Genomic DNA, 16,581 nt, shown 5'->3' with positions numbered 1-16,581 from the left:
GTAAAGTGATTTTGTGCAGAGCCCAGAGTGAATGAAAGTGAAAGTGCTGGAGTGTATTAGAGTTCTGTCTTATGAAGTGTCGATGTGGTTGAGAGCTTGTATAGCCTGCAGGATGAAGCTCCTCCTCATTCTCTCTGTGTTGGACTTCAGGGGGGACTGAGGTCCTTCACTATCTTCCTGGCCCTGGAACAGCACCGTTTGCTGTAGATGGATTGAAGGTCAGGGAGGGAGATGATGCGTTCAGCTGATTGAACCACCCTCTGTAGGGCTCGCCTGTCCTTCATGGTGCTGTTCCCGAACCAGGTTGAGATATTTCCCGTCAGGATGCTCTCTATGGTGCAGGAGTAGAAGTTCCTGAGCACCTTGGAGGGCAGTCTGAAGTCTCTCAGGCGTCTGAGGTGGTAGAGACGCTGCCGGGCCTTTTTCACCACGGTGTTGATGTGACAGGACCATGACAGGTCCTGCGTGATGTTAACACCGAGGTAACGGAAGCTGTCCACTCTCTCCACTGGGCTCCTGTTGATGACAGGGGTCTGGTAGGTCCTCTCCTGCTTTGTACTGAAGTCCACTATTAACTCCTTTGTCTTGCTGACGTTCAGGTGGAGATTGTTCCTCTGGCACCAGTTCCTCCTCCAGGTAGGCCGTCTCATCGTTGTCAGAGATCAGGCCCACCACGACAGTGTCATCAGCAAACTTGATGATGGTGGTGGAGTTAGTAGTGGCTGCACAGTCGTATGTGTACAGGGAGTACAGCAGGGGGCTCAAAACACAGCCCTGGGGGGTTCCAGTGCTGAGGGTGATGGAGGCTGAGACATGTCCACTCATCCTTACTGCCTGTGGTCTCCTGGTTAGGAAGCTGGAGATCCACTGACAGAGAGAGATGAGCTGAACACTTCTTATAGAAATTATGGGTAAAACATACAACCAACCTGACAAGAAAATAAGTCAAAGAAGGAAGCAGCTGGTTGAACTTTAAGACAGGAGCTAGTTACTCATTACAATCCGTGTAAATAAAAAATATGCGAAATATGCGTACATAAGACTTCTTCTACTCAGTGTGTGAACTGCAGTGAGTTGTGAGTTGGACCCGCCTCTTGTGAACAGAACAGGTTTGGCTGGTGGAAGGAAGGGAGGAGCTCACCTGATGCAGGTGTTCTTGTCGCTGAAGCTGCTTCTCTGTCTGGATGATGTTGTGCAGGGGATGCAGTGGATTGTCCACGCTTGACAGGAGCTTGCTCAGCATACATCGAATTTTCCAGTTCTGTGTCGACAACCGAGCCCACCGAGCCCACCTTCCTCACCATTACGTCCAGAAGCCCACTGCATCTAATAGGGTGCTCGCCACTGTGGTAAAACATCTCCAGGTGGGTTTTTTTGCAGATGTTGAAGGAAGTCAGCCTAACAACAAATGGATCACTAAAAAACTCAAGGGTGTCCTAAACAAAAAGAAACGGGATCTTCTTTACTGGCTCGGAATCTGCATGTTGTGAGAGCCCTCAGGGGCACTAGAGAGAGAAGCTCACCCAGCCCAGACCACATCTGCTCAGCTCAGCAACTAGGCGGCGTCTTTCAGACCTTGTTCCAGAGCTCCATGGACTGGACAGAGTTCCCCAACTCTGGAAGCAGTCCACAATCATCCCCATTCCCACAAAAAAGCTAAATCAAAGCCCTGAATTACCTTCGGCCTGTGGCTCTTACCTCTATTCTGATGAAAGCCACGGAGAAGGTCATAAAAAAACCCATAATCAGAACCACCAACTCACAGATGGACCCATTTCAATTTGTATATCGCTCAGACAGAGGTTCTGATGATGCAAAATCTTTCATCATAGACACCAGGAGCAGCCCAACTCCTCCTCAGCTATCAACACTCTGCAACCCCACATCCTGGCTAACAAACGTTCCTCCAACTTCCATCTGGACATGCAGACAATCCTGTGGATGTTGGACTAGCTGCATTTTTTCTGCAGCAGTTACCCCCTCCATCCACAGGAAACCAACAGAGCTGGTCAAGGAGTATAAATACCTGGGCACCTACGTCATCAGCGGCAATACCTCCTCACGAAGCTCAGAGAAGACATTTTCTACTCCTTCATAGAGAGCGTCATATCATTCTCCATCATCTGCTGGTTCCATTCCACCAGTATGCAGAACAGAAATCGGTTACAGAGCACCGTCAGCGTTGCTGCAGGATTATTGGACTGCCTGCGAGATGCTTATCACACATCTGTGACCAGCAGACCTGCAGGCTGCCACTCGAGGTCATCCGAGACCCCTCACACCCCCTGAACTCAGCCACAGAGGACACAGAGGAGGAACGTCAAGCTGTCCTTCTATTAAACTCTGGACGTCCCCCCAAAACAACCATTATCACCTCACACACTTTTTTAAATGATGCACCTCACTGCTCCTGTTATGTACAGTTATTTATCGTTGGTCATAGTGCAATACGAAGACATTTTTACTGTGTGGCGTGTGGCGTGTGTTGTGTCTATTGTAACAAGACGCAACGTATCTGCACAATCTCTACACTTCAATCTCTACACGTGCCCCTTTTATTATTACTGGCCTCATGGTGAGGCCTGGACCGCCTGAAATCCACCATCACCTCCTTTTTTTAATTCATATGAAGGCGCAGTGACACCATGACACAAAATCCTGGATTAGCGTCCTGTATTCCCCGTCCTGTCCAATTCTTCATACGCTTGACAATAACAGTGTCGTCCCTGCGTTCCAGCGTTCCTGTAACGTCATCACCCCGGGCGCACTAAGCGCAGGCCGCGCCCCGCCTAGTTCCCCGCGCCCGTCTCCCTCCCTGTAAAGGAACGTTCCGGATCTGGTCTTGTTCTACGGTCTCTGTCACTGGTCTCTGGTCTGGGTGTTTTTGGGTTTGACCATGGCTGAGGCTGGGCCTGCTGTGGGCTTCCCCGTGTGCACCACCATGTGGTGGGTAGTGGTTTGAGTCCGCGTGACTGTCCTGCCGTGGACCGGTGCGGTGGACGCCAGTGGGTTCGGCGAGTCTGTGGGACTCAGGGTCACAGCTACGTGTTAACAGTCGTGTTTTGCATTTACAGTTGTGGTCGTGTGGGGAGTGTTTCACGAGTGTGTGAATCTTTCCCGTCTCCACGTCCCCTTCCCCAAAGTTGATTCCTAATTGTTGGTTTGTCCTGTAATAGCATTAAACCTGCGCCTGGGTCCTCCACTTTCCTTGGATTTGTGACAGTTCCGAGTTTCATCGTGTGTAGTCGTTCGAGTCTCCGGGATGAGTTCTGGGATAATGCGGGATGTTTTACGAAACTGAGGGACCTACCCGCACTCCAAGCTCTGGTTGAAGATGTGCTGCAGAGGATTTTGCAGCTCTGCAAAGCGGGCCTTCAGCGGCCGTGGGGACACTCCGTCTGTGGAAGAGCCTAAACGTTCCACTTAAAAGAATAATATTGATTACAGAACACACCGGTACGACAACCCAAACCTGATTCCCCGACTGGTCGACATCAATAAATAACAGCAGTAATAAATAATGAACTCGGGCGGCCTGGTTCAAGCGGCCTGGGGTAGGGAAAAGGTGCAAGGGTCACGATCCCGAAAAGGGACCTTGTGTCTTCACACAGGGCACGGGGCCAGATGGAGACATCAGACATTTGCAGTATTCTTTAGCATGTATAAGTCTCCATGGATCTGCATGAAGGTCTTTGATCTCTTTTTGTGTGTTTGACAGACACTGACTCATTATGGTACGGATATAAATCTGTACAGCTTAACATAATTTCATTCAACATCTGTAAAAAAAAGACTCCCGTGCGGTGCTTCTCAGCGCTGAAGCTTAGCGACAATCATGCCACTCCATCACAGATTTTCATTATCTGACATAATTCAGAGCTAAACCAATCGCAAGATGCAGATACATCTTGTTCATGCTTTTCACATTCAGAAAGTCTTGCTTGAGTGCTTCTCTCCAGATAGTGAAGCTTGAGGAACTTTCAAATTAGCCTGGCAGCCTGTTGGACTGTCAGAGTAAACAACCTCACATTTGTGTCACATTTACGTTCGAACGGCCATATTTGTACCATAACGTCCCCTCCTAGGGTGAATGTAGTCACATCAAGTGTAAACAATTTCCCCGGGCGCCTGTCGTGGCTGCCCACTGCTCACCAAGGGCGACGGGTTAAAAGCAGAGGACACATTTCGTTGTGTCACCGCGTGCTGTGCTGCAGTGTTTCACAATGACCATCACTTCACTTTCACTTGTTCCTTTATCTTTGCCCTGCAAGTAAGGCTGAAAGTGGGGCACAGGCTCTCGGCAACATGTTGCCAACAATGCTGGCTTTGAGGCAGAACCACAAACTACTGAGACCCTTATTCCACAGGCCACGTCGTGAGAATGTACTAGACAACAGATTCAATTGAAATGATGAGATGAATTACATTTTGGACAAGATGCCAAAAAAGGAGAAATCAGATCAGGTTTTAGCTGATTTTAGTTGATGTACTTGACAAAAAGTGGAGACCTGGCCTCCACAGTCATCGGACCTGAACCCAATCCAGATGGTTTGGGGCGAGCTGGACCAACAAGTGCTAAACACCTCTGGGAACTCCTTCAAGACTGTTGGAGAAGCATTTCAGGTGACGACCTCTTGAAGCTCATCGAGAGAATGCCAAGAGTGTGTAAAGCAGTAACCAGAGCAAAGAAACTAGAATATAAAACATGTTTTCACTTATTTCACCTTTTTTTTGTTAAGTACATAACTCCACATGTGTTCATTCATAGTTCTGATGCCTTCAGTGAGAATCTACCAACGTAAATAGTCATGAAAATAAAGAAAACACGTTGAATGAGAAGGTGTCTCCAGACTTTTGGCCTGGACTGTATATATATTTATTTTATTATGGGGGGAGGGGTCTGTGTGAAACATCATTTCAATACACGGTGTACTGTGTATACTGTTGTCCTGACAACAAACCAGTCTTGAATCTGGAATCTTCCGACCAATCAAGAAGGAGTGGGCGGGGCTAGTCGTGGACGGGGCTGGTCGTGGGCGGGGCTTTCCGACCTGCAACGAGGCAGAGTTGGACGTGTCGGGCTGTTCGTGACCCGGACGCCAGGTGGTGCAGGAATTTCCGGTGACGTCACTGCGCCGTCTCCTATAATGGGGCTGCAGCTGTTCTGGGAGCAACAATAACAAGAGCGGACAGCGAGCAGCGAGCTGTCTGGCTCCCGTGTCCCCCGTCCCGTCCTCAGACGTCCCGGCGAGACAACTCTGGCCGCCGCGTCCTCCTCTTCCGACTCGGAGACCGGCGGAGCTTCGCCGCCCCCGCGGAAGAAGCCCCGAGCGTCGGCGGCGGAGGGAGCGGGAGGGAGCGGGTACTCGGCCAGGACTCCTGCGCTCGCCTGTCGCCCACACGGGCGCGACATGCAGGCCAACGGGGCAGGACAGGGGTCCGACGCGGAGGCGCGGAACGGGGACGCGTCCTGCGCGGAAGGGACGCACTCGAACGGGCTGACGGCCGCGTCCGGCGACGGCGGCTCCGCGCTGAAGAAGCAGAAGCGGCTCTCGCTGCCGGAGGAGGACGTCGTCCGGCTGATCGGGCAGCATCTCCACGATCTGGGGCTGGGGTGAGTCCGGCTGCCATGTTGGTGTTCGTAAGACGCGACATTTAAAACCCACCCGAGCCATCGGGTCACATCCAGGGATCACTTAAGCCTCCGTCGTGATAGTTGACCCAGTCAAGTGAAATCGATCTGCTGTGTCTCCTGAACATCTAATTTGCATGTTTTTCCTCCCCTCCCCCTTCTCAAAAAGTGAATCTGTATGTAAAGTGAAGTGATTGCAGCACAGCACACGGTGCACACGGTGAAATTTGGCCTCTGCATTTAACCCATCAGCCTGAGTGAGCAATGGGCACCGTGACAGGCGCCCGGCGAGCAGTGTGTGGGGCAGATCGGGATTCGAACCGGCAACCTTCTGATTACGGGGCCGCTTCCTTAACCGCTACGCCAGCACTGCCCCTTAAAAAGTGGTCCGCGTGTAGCGCGATCCCGGTTCTGTAGCTAAACCTGAGCGTCTCTGTCCGTTCTCTGCAGCCAGACGGTGGACCTCTTGATGCAGGAGTCGGGTTGCAGGCTGGAGCACCCCGCTGCCACCAAGTTCCGTAGCCACGTCATGGAAGGGGAGTGGGAGAAGGTGAAGATCTGCGATATCCTGTGACACCCCCTCGGTGATCGTTCGACTTGTCGTGAACTCTGCTTTACTCGCCGTTTCTGTATAGATAATGCATTTTTTCACCCCACCCAAAACAGGCTGAGAGTGACCTCAATGAACTCAAAGCACTGATGCATTCTCCTGGTGCTGTCGTGGTAAGTCCATGCGAGTTTAACCTGTTTCGGATGGGGGTTGTTTCCAGTTGTCCTCTGTGTGCAGACCTCATGATTTCACCCCATCTTCTCGTCGCAGTGCATGAAGTTTCTTCTCCTGCAGCAGAAGTACCTCGAGTACTTGGAGGACGGGAGGGCGCTGGAGGCTCTGCAGGTTCTGCGGGCTGAACTCACACCGCTCAAGTACAACACGGAGCGGATCCACCTTCTCAGCGGGTACCATTGCTGTGTGCATTCAATGCTCCTGAAACATTTTTTCTTCAGCACTGAAACGCAAGTGAAGAGTAATGTATTGGGTAGCTGACTGTGTAACCGCTGCTTTATTGGAACCATGTAAGTGACCAGGATGTACAGCGCGGACCTGTCTATGGTTGTGCTTGGATGTAGCATGGTTGGAAAGGGCTTCTGGTCGACTGCTTGCCACTTCCTGTGTTTTCAGGTATCTGATGTGTAGCCACCCAGAGGACCTGCGAGCTAAGGCCGAGTGGGAGGGCAAAGGCACGGCTTCTCGCTCTGAACTGCTCGACAAGCTGCAGAGTGAGTGCCTTCAACACGAGCGCACTCTCACTGGCCCTCGTTTATCATTTCAAGAGTAGATTTGGGTGTTGATAATGCATGGCGGCTGAGGAATGGGAAAGGAATTACTCAACCTCATTATAAGCGAGGTTCATTTCCATTTACAGCATTCACCAGACGCCCTTATCCAGCGCGACTTACAATCAGTAGTGACAGGGACAGTCCCCCCCGGAGACACTCATGGGTTAAGTGTCTTGCTCAGGGACACGATGGTAGTAAGTGGGGTTTGAACCTGGGACTTCTGGTTCATAGGCGAGTGTGCTACCAGCTAGGCTACTGCCACCCTGTACTTGTTAGTGAAATACAATGACATGAATTATGGATAATTGTTCACCAATCATTTATAGCCCATAACAAACATCACCTGGCGTTAACCTTAACATAATTTAAGATTAACATTGCAACTTGTAGATTTTTACTACAATTTGTGTGTCTGGAATGTTACATGGGCTTAAGAACATCTTGTAGTCTCTGTTTTGCATGGAATGGATATTTTGAAATGTGCCTATTTTCACTTGTCATGTTTATCTCTTTAGGTTAATATGATTAGAAAATCCAGTTATTTAAATATGCCCACTGCTTGACTACTTGCCTTTGTGTCTCTCTCTGCTGTAGCATACCTGCCCCCGACTGTGATGCTCCCCCCACATAGGCTACAGACCCTGCTTCGGCAGGCGGTGGAGCTGCAGAGGGACCGCTGCCTCTACCACAACACCAAGCTGGACAGCAGCCTGGACGCTGCTCCTGTGTCGCTGCTCCTGGACCACGTCTGCAGTCGGTAGGGTGGCTCCATCTGTTTGCACACAGAAATTCACAGGTCACCCACTTCCAGTTGTATGTTTGGGAGCGCCTGGCTTGTTATGGCTGCAGAACCTCTCCAGATGGCCATCCTAATGTGCCTATTTGCCCTGGTTATCTCCAGGAATCAGTTCCCATGCTACACCCAGCAGGTCTTGACGGAGCATTGCAACGAGGTCTGGTTCTGCAAATTCTCCAATGATGGCACCAAACTGGCGACCGGATCCAAAGACACAACTGTTATTGTTTGGCATGTTGACAAAGTGAGTAAATAAAAAATAGCTTTGCATTTGTTTTGTGTATATTGATATTTTTTGTATATTTTTCTCTATATTGTTTCTTTATTTTATGTCCTGAATTATTATGCTACCAAACAGTTTTCATTGTTCCTGTAAAAGTAACAGTAAAGACTTCTAGTCAGCCTATTACCTGACTGGATGTGTATTTGCAGTGTGATGGTGTTTACATTTTTAATGAATAATTAAAAATGGAGCCGCCTGTAAGAATTTTGCATTGACCTTAGGCTTGACGAGACCTGTCTTTTACAGGAGACCCATCAGCTGAAGCAGCTAAAGACACTGGAGGGGCATGCCTATGGCGTATCGTACTTGGCCTGGAGCCCTGAGGACACCTACCTGATTGCCTGTGGCCCAGACGACTGCTCAGAGCTCTGGCTCTGGAATGTGCAGGTACGAGTTGAAGTGCAGCGATGGTCATTGACACTGCAGCACAGCACACGGTGCACACAATGAAATGCATCTTCTGCTTTTAACCCATCACCCGTAGTGAGCAGTGGGCAGCCATGACAGGCGTCCAGGGAATACGCACACATATAAATCTTGTGTGGCAGGAGGGGTGGTATGTTGAACAGTACTGGCTTGGCATGGACGCTATTACGTGTCTCACATGATCCAGAACAGAAGACAAATGGCAAACAGAAAACTCCGGCGCTGTGCACGGATACAGCGGCTTGGAGCTCTTCGTTTCGATGTTTAGTTGAAATCCTCTATTTGCAGGGAAAATTTGCAGGGAACTAGAAGGTTTTTTTTTCAGCTGCTTAAACATGTCATGGGCATCCATGACTTGGGTGGGAACTTCTTGTTTTTTCTATTTTTCTATCTTGTCATATAGGGCTGACCGATTTATCAAAGTTTAACCGAAACCACGATTTGAAAAAATGTGACTATAAAGTCACAACGGCTGCAATTATTTTTGCAACCGCTGACTCTGCTCCATTGGTTAATGTCGGGGTTGCTGCTGGAAGATGCACGCTGGGTTGGCTGGAGACAGTGAGCGAGAGACTGGAGCGTTGGTGACCCGTTGGGGAGGCAGCTGCAGCGACGCTGGCGTGAAGAGAACGGGGTGAAGAGACGTTCACAGTGTGCAAAAAGACATGATGTGCAAATGGAGCAACACACAACACAAAACATGACAAAGGACATTGTGCACCGACCCATAATATAGTGCAGGTCGGGACAAACTAGCCAAACCAGGCAGACAAGTACTTTACTTTATTTTGCAGACGCTTTTATCCAAAGCGACTTACAGGAGGAAGACACCAGCAATTCTCGTTCGATTTTTATAGATTTTGAGTTTTTGAGCTCGGAGATTAAGTGCTAAACGAAGGAAAAATTATTTTATATATAAAATAATGTATTATTTTGTGCAGTGTGTACGCACTGTGTACGCAAGTAGCAGCAATATGACTATAGCAGTGTGTATATATCTTTAGTATATGGTGTATATGACATACTATCATAATAATGGTAGTAGTAGTGGTAATAGTCCTGGTTCCAAAAGCGGTGCAGATTTTTTTGACCAAATATAAATCTCTGTGAGGACACTCATCTATAAGTATACTACACATAGCGCAGTTCATATTTCAATGTACGGTTATGCTATTGTTTTTAACAATAGCATAGTTTTAACAACTATGTGACTAATTGCACATACGCATATGATTAATCATGATTGAAATATATTTAATCATTGGCTAGCACTAACTAGAATGCAAAAGTATTGTTTTATAGTTTTAGGACAACAAATTGGTTTAATAATTTTGTGCTCTCTGATTACTCAAACCCCACAATTTTGATGCTGAGCATTGTTTGCTGGCAGACTTTCCACTACATGATTGAAATTGTGTTTTCAGACGGGAGAACTGAGGACAAAAATGAGTCAGTCACATGAGGACAGCTTGACAAGTGTTGCCTGGAACCCAGATGGCAAGCGATTTGTCACCGGAGGCCAGAGAGGCCAGTTCTATCAGTGTGTGAGTCAATTATTTCCAACCATCATTCATGTTACTTGGTATGTAGCTTTTATGGTACACTACCAGTGAAATGTTTATTTTATTTTCGTTGGTCTTGCATTTTTTTTTATTATAGAACAAAGCTGAAAACACAGGACTATGAAATAATACACGTAAGGTCATGTAGTATAGCAAACAAGACAAAAGGTTTCTCCAAAGTTGGGAGCTTTGCTGTGATTGCTGCACTTCACACTCAGTGATGGTTTTCCAACAATCTGAAGGTTCATGCCGAACACCTTCTTATCATTCACTGATGTAATTGAGCATCTCATGAAGCAACTTTTGATGATGACATAGTGAACAAAGCAGTCATGAACGTAAAAATAGATTCATTAAACATACTTCACTTTCTCCTGATGCAACAAATACTAAATTCTTCAAAAAGCCCAACCACCACAGCGTAGGTGTGTCCAAACCTTTGACTGTTGTATAATTTGTGTATAATTTTTAAAGCTTTTTACTAGTTTGTTGATCAATTGCTTACCAGGACTTGGATGGAAACCTTCTTGATTCTTGGGAGGGTGTGCGGGTGCAGTGTCTGTGGTGCTCCAACGATGGTAGAACTGTGTTGGCATCGGACACTCACCAGCGTGTCCGTGGCTACAACTTTGAAGATCTCACCGACAGAAACATGTAGGTGTGTCGTACGGCTATTGTGTCTCGGCTCACTTCGGGTGACCCGGAAAGTAACTCGAAGTTTGTTTGACCTTTCAGAGTTCAGGAGGATCATCCTATAATGTCCTTCACCGTATCAAAGAGTGGCCGATTAGCTTTGTTAAATGTAGCAACTCAGGTAGGTACCTGCATTTCAAGGCTGCTATCAGAAGAGATAGACAGTAAGCATGCAAGCCCATGCAACCTCCTTTCCAAAGAACGCTATTATTCATTAGCTCTAGAAACACGATTTCCACTTAAATATTACTCATATTTTCAGGCATACAGTACAGTACATCCAGTAGACAGTGATATAGTGGTGACCATTTAAATTGCTTTGTGTTTCCATAGTTTTTTTTCCACTAACTTGGCCTGGCACTAAATACTCTTCGTTATGAAGAGAAAGCATCAGGGTCCCATCTGGTTTATTTAATGTAGTTTTGTTTCCCACATTAACTGAACAAAATGTAGTGGAAAGTAAAATAAAATGAACATTAAAAAAAATAGCATCATCTCATGTTAATGCATCCTCTACTGTTTCAAAACACATACAGTGCTTTGCAAAAGACTTGGGCATGTGTGGAAAATTTAGTCTGAGGACTCTAGAACACCTTGTAGTACCCAACAAAAAGTCAATGCTATAGATATGGTAGAAAATTGTAGATGCATGGGCCAGCGTGAATGAAAGCACTAAAACCCAGAGTAGATATTTGGCCTGGAGGTGCCTGAAATTATAGGATGAGTATGAACTAAATGTATGAAGCAGGAGATTAAAACAGACACCTGAAGAAACTTTGCTAATAACAGGGCAAAGAATTTTAATAATTCATTTTAAAACAATGCAATATGATTAAAACCAGGTATTGAGGGAGTTGGTGATGCCATTTGATATATTTGAAAGGTTTTAGTTATAATAACACAAACTATAATTATTTGGTAAAATTTTAGTTCTTGTTTTCTAAAATTGTCAATCTGTAGTGATTCTAGATGCTATGAACAGAAGTTTTGTTCAGATTATTGGATGAACTGAGAAAAAATATTTTCTCTTTACATAAAATGTTATGTTAAAAAGTGAGAGAAAACGTTTGGACTCATTTCATTTACAAAATGTCACTGTCAGCGGTTTCTGAGACCTTAGTCCAGTACTTTTCAGTTGTCACAGAACAAATGATTATATGGTTTATTCTCTTCACAACTTCGCTGGAACGAATGTATTTTGTAGGGTCTGAAGTGTGGATGATTGTTATATAAGCCTATATATTTTCCAAAATAAAGGTGAAGAGGTAAGTAGAAAGATGGCACAGAATTCCTATTTTCCAGTGTTCTGTCTGATGGTCTCACCTCATCCTGACCTGTGTAGGGAGTACATCTATGGGACCTGCAGGACCGTGTGCTGGTCAGGAAGTATCAGGGTGTGACCCAGGGCTTCTACACCATCCACTCCTGTTTCGGAGGCCATAATGAAGATTTCATTGCCAGTGGCAGTGAAGGCAAGGCTGCTCCTTCTTAGACTGTTCAGTAGGGTCCTCAGTTACTCGACTGTGTTCTCTGCTTGGTTGTGATCTAGTGAAGGTAATTAACAAAGCATTCATGGTGTCGAGGTGTAAAAACTGTACACTGTGCAGTGTGGTGGCTTTCAAGGCACTACAAGAATCCTGGTTCCCAGCCACCTGGTCCAGGGCCTCCGTTTGGTTCTAACGCCTAACGTTTGGGCCAGGCGTTGAAAGGCTGCGCAGCACTGATCTGTGGAGATCAGGAACAGATGGCCCTGTGTGGCCTTACTATAGATAATGATTCTCCATATCTGACACGGTTTGATTTCCCTGCCAATGATTGCCTTGTTAACTAGCCAAATGCTTTGAGACACAGTGACCAGGGGGAGCAGTGAACTATGAAGGGTTAGAGGTCATGAGCTGCAGTCGTCCACACAGCGCTGCAGTCTAGCCCGGTGTCTCATCCTAATTTCTGCTTCCAGACCACAAAGTGTACATCTGGCACAAGCGCAGCGAGCTGCCCATCGCAGAGCTGACAGGCCACACGCGCACGGTCAACTGTGTGAGCTGGAACCCAGCGTGGCCCGGCCTCATGGCCAGCGCGTCAGATGACGGTACTGTGAGGATCTGGGGTCCCGCCCCTGTCCTGGATGCACATGACCCCGAGGGCCTCAGTGGTATGAGTCTTTCTTTAATTATCGCTTATTATTATTAACTATTGTGCTATACTTGGCCTAAAGAGTCAACAGTGTCTTCAGAATTATGTTTATAGTCATCAAGTTTGGAACAAATAAAACACTGTTTAGTAGCAATACCCAAGTTGTCATTTAGAGAACAATACTAGTAATCATTAGGTAGTGATTAATTCATTTATGATTATTTGAGAAATGTTGAATGATTAAGTAAAAGAATGATGAACATTTGATGAATTTCTATCTCTCCCTCTCTCCAGAATGCAGTAGCATGGACAGTTGATGGTAACTTGGGGGCAAGGACTGAAATAATCAAAGTGATGCACACCACCAACAAAGGAGGAGACCGTGACCGCCATGTTTTGAGACATCTCTGTGGAGGTTCGCCATGTGGCTGCTTGGGATTAAAAAAATAAATAATAATAAATCACTTTGGGGGGAGGGACCCGTATGGCTCATGCAATGTCTGATGTCTCCATCTGGCTCCGTGCCCTGTGTGAAGACACAAGGTCCCTTTTCGGGATCGTGACCCTTGCACCTTTTCCCTACCCCAGGCCGCTTGAACCAGGCCGCCCGAGTTTATTATTTATTACCGCTGTTATTTATTGATGTCGACCAGTCGGGGAATCAGGTTTGGGTTGTCGTACCGGTGTGTTCTGTAATCAATATTATTCTTTTAAGTGGAACGTTTAGGCTCTTCTTCGCGCTTGCTGGCTTCTTTCTCTGCAGGAGAACAGGGTCGTTGAGTAAGAGATGATGCATCATGGGTAGGTTGAGAGGATGAGTGGAGACTTTCTGGAGTGCGTGTGAGTGTATGCGAGGGAGAGCATATTTTCAGGGGTGGGACTGTATTCACCAGCAGAAAATGATGCCTGTTTTTGTCCAGATTTTAACCCCCCACGGGCATTTTAACAGCGATCAGGACCCCTCCAGTCACCACGAGGGAGCCAGTTACTAATTGTTCTTTTGCATTTCCTGAAAAAATGAGATGTTATCTTTAGTCATGTTTGGTTGTGCTCTTAATGAATGTACCAGATGAAGGTGGAGCTCCTGTTTGCTAAGATGAGGCACAGTGGTTAGACAAGGGATTGAATTTGGGATTTTAACCCTTTGAACTTCCTGGCTGTTTGTAAATCGGAAGCTGCAGTGAATTCAGCCATTCACATAGAAGACCCCACCCTGATCGACTCCCTTTTCCTGTCCTCAATCCTGTCTCCCACACTCACACCTGTCAGTAAGTGTCTTCAGTCTGTCTGTGTTTCCTCATCTTGGGTGAGTCTTCTGAATCTCTTATCATTTTTATCAGCTTTGTAATGGCTCTTCTCTACAGATCAATTACATACATTTTTTTTATTTTTACTAATTTAATTGTTTTATATTCTTATTTCTGTTCTGTGTTATGCTTCTTCTGTTTTTTTTATCCTGTTCCCTGTATTGCATTAAAAATGAAACTTGGCAACTTGCTACTGTAATTTTCTGTCTGCATTTTATTTCCTTCTAAGTTTTCTGTCTAAGCTGTTTGGATACACAGTTGTGATTTTACTTATTTCAGCAGTGAAAACTCTTTGCCTGATATGGTGGTGTGATTTTTTTTGTTAGTATGTGCTATATATCCATGTCATAGCATGTATTATCAGACTGGCTGAAATGAGCAAATAGGAATTTTCTTTTGGGGCTCCCCTGCATCAGGCGAGCTCCTCCCACCCCCCTTCCACCAGCCAAACCTGTTGTGTTTACAGAGGTGGATCAAACTCTCAATGCACTGCAGTTCAAACACTGATTTCAATGACCACAATGTAATAATCTGACCGTGGCTTATGCAACTTTTTTAATTGCTAATTTATTGGTTTTGTTTCTTTTGTGAATTTCTTGCTTTTGTTTGCTGGATTAAAGGCCAGCTGTTCAAAGCGCAGGAGCACGTTTCCAGATAGTGAGTGAACTTCTGATGGATGTGTTCTTAAGTGATTGTACTGTTACGTAACATCGTGTAGGAGAAGTCTTATGTACGCATATTTTCAATAAAGCATTCAGGGTTTTATCGAATCAAAGTGAATGTTGTCTGTTCCGTATTTGCACAGATTGTAATGAGTAACTAGCTCCTGTCGTAAAGTTCAACCAGCTGATTACCTCTTTTTAAAACGAAGCACGGGTTGTATGTTTACCCTAAAATTTTATTTAAAGTATTTGTTTCAAAAACACAATACATTTTAATCAAATACATTAATTGGTAATACTTGGTCTATTCATAATTATTGCAGCCAAATACATTTCTGTAAAGATGAGGAATAAATTGTCCCTCAGTGCCTTATTGTGCCACAATGGGCCACTACGCACCGGGTGATGTTTGGGACCTGTTGGCATATTAGCATGCTAATATTAGTATACCATCATGCTATCGCTAACATAAACAACCGTCATGGGGCGGGGCCATGATGTGTCAGCTGAAATGTTGGAATGATGCTGCTAATGTCAACAGTGGTCGTGGGCGGGGCCACAACGTGTTTACATTTACAGCATTTAGCAGACGCCCTTTTCCAAAGCGACTTACAGTCAGTAGTTACAGGGACAGTCCCCCCCTGGAGACACTCAGGGTTAAGTGTCTTGCTCAGGGACACAATGGTAGTAAGTGGGATTTGGACCTGGGTCTTCTGGTTCATAGGCGAGTGTTTTACCCACTAGGCTACTACCACCCTGTTAGGATATATATAAAACTTCATTAGACTGTCAGTAGTATTTGTCGTGTCCGGAAAATATAACCTCAGTCGCTCTGTAAAATGAATGGGAGGATGGATGGATGGATGGATGAAAAAGGAGTGGGAGATGAGATAATTGGTGAACCACTGTTGCTCTGAAAAAATAATGGGCATGAATTGGAAGATGGAAGGCTGCGAAAAGAGTGATAAGAGGTGAAAGTGTTAAAGAGAAAATTATGTAGACCTAAGATGAAGAGTTGTACCAAGTTTCATGTCAATATGTGGAATTTATGTATTATGTATGTATTTGTGGTGTATTTATAAAATTGTAAGGAAAATACAAAAAAAGCACCTGGACAAATGAAACCACATCCTCTCACCTTAAATAAAATTGAGTAAAGTATTCATCCAACACCTAATGTCAAATCAGTTGACACTCCCACAACCAAACTTTGATATTAGAGATTAAAAGTCCCCCTATAAAGCATAGTGCCCCACAGATTATGTTACTATTGTGAATTGTATATTTCATACATGAAAACTTTGTAAATAGCTAGATATGTACAGATATAATTGTTTTATGCTCTTCATAATGGACTACCATTACCATTACTATTTGCTTTTTTTTTTTTTGTAGTTTTAAAGAATGCTGATTAAACTCATCACTGTAATGCGCTTTCCACAAAGTTTCTACACACTACTAGAATACAGTATTTCAATCTTGTCAATATGTCAATGATTATTTATTACCTTTCAGTATTTTTTTGTTCTCATTGAAAAACAGGAACATTTCTGAATAAACAATATGTATACATAATTTATTTTATGTGTATGTATATAAATGCATGTGAATCTATTTATATACCCTTTAAAATAAAGCCTTCACACAGTTAGATATTTACAAGGTGAACACAATGTTGTTATATGTATCCTTCCATGACAAAAGGGAAATTAATCAACTGTTTAATAAATTAATAATTTTTTTTTTTTT

General features: G+C 45.2%; 1 protein-coding gene across 2 annotated transcripts; it reads left to right on the top strand.

Moving 5' to 3' along the window:
* The first annotated feature begins 5,080 nt into the window (after positions 1–5,080).
* wdr26a (WD repeat domain 26a) lies at positions 5,081–14,940 on the top strand. Of its 2 annotated transcripts, XM_028981589.1 has the most exons (14): positions 5,082–5,614; positions 6,083–6,182; positions 6,299–6,355; positions 6,453–6,589; positions 6,813–6,910; positions 7,565–7,727; positions 7,872–8,010; positions 8,296–8,436; positions 9,900–10,019; positions 10,546–10,691; positions 10,773–10,851; positions 12,073–12,202; positions 12,688–12,882; positions 13,158–14,940. In XM_028981589.1, the coding sequence occupies exons 1-14, from the start codon at positions 5,412–5,414 to the stop codon at positions 13,178–13,180; spliced, it is 1,731 nt and encodes a 576-aa protein (XP_028837422.1). In that variant the 5' UTR covers positions 5,082–5,411; the 3' UTR covers positions 13,181–14,940. The 2 variants fall into 2 exon arrangements, with proteins under 2 accessions (XP_028837423.1, XP_028837422.1); XM_028981590.1 differs by lacking the exons at positions 12,073–12,202; positions 13,158–14,940 and having other exon boundaries at positions 5,081–5,614; positions 12,688–12,876.
* The last annotated feature ends 1,641 nt before the right edge of the window (positions 14,941–16,581 follow it).

Source organism: Denticeps clupeoides, chromosome 5, assembly GCF_900700375.1.
Source record: "Denticeps clupeoides chromosome 5, fDenClu1.1, whole genome shotgun sequence".
In the NCBI taxonomy this organism is placed as follows: Eukaryota; Metazoa; Chordata; class Actinopteri; order Clupeiformes; family Denticipitidae; genus Denticeps; species Denticeps clupeoides.
Note: the sequence above shows the minus strand (reverse complement) of the source record. Positions and strands in the feature narration are given on the sequence as shown.

Excerpts from the sequence above, each read along its gene's own strand:
- wdr26a (XM_028981589.1), top strand. The coding sequence starts at position 5,412 with ATGCAGGCCAACGGGGCAGGACAGGGGTCCGACGCGGAGGCGCGGAAC. Across the intron at positions 6,911-7,564 it reads ACTGCTCGACAAGCTGCAGA|CATACCTGCCCCCGACTGTG; the intron begins GTGAGTGCCTTC and ends TCTCTGCTGTAG. Across the intron at positions 10,692-10,772 it reads GATCTCACCGACAGAAACAT|AGTTCAGGAGGATCATCCTA; the intron begins GTAGGTGTGTCG and ends TTGACCTTTCAG.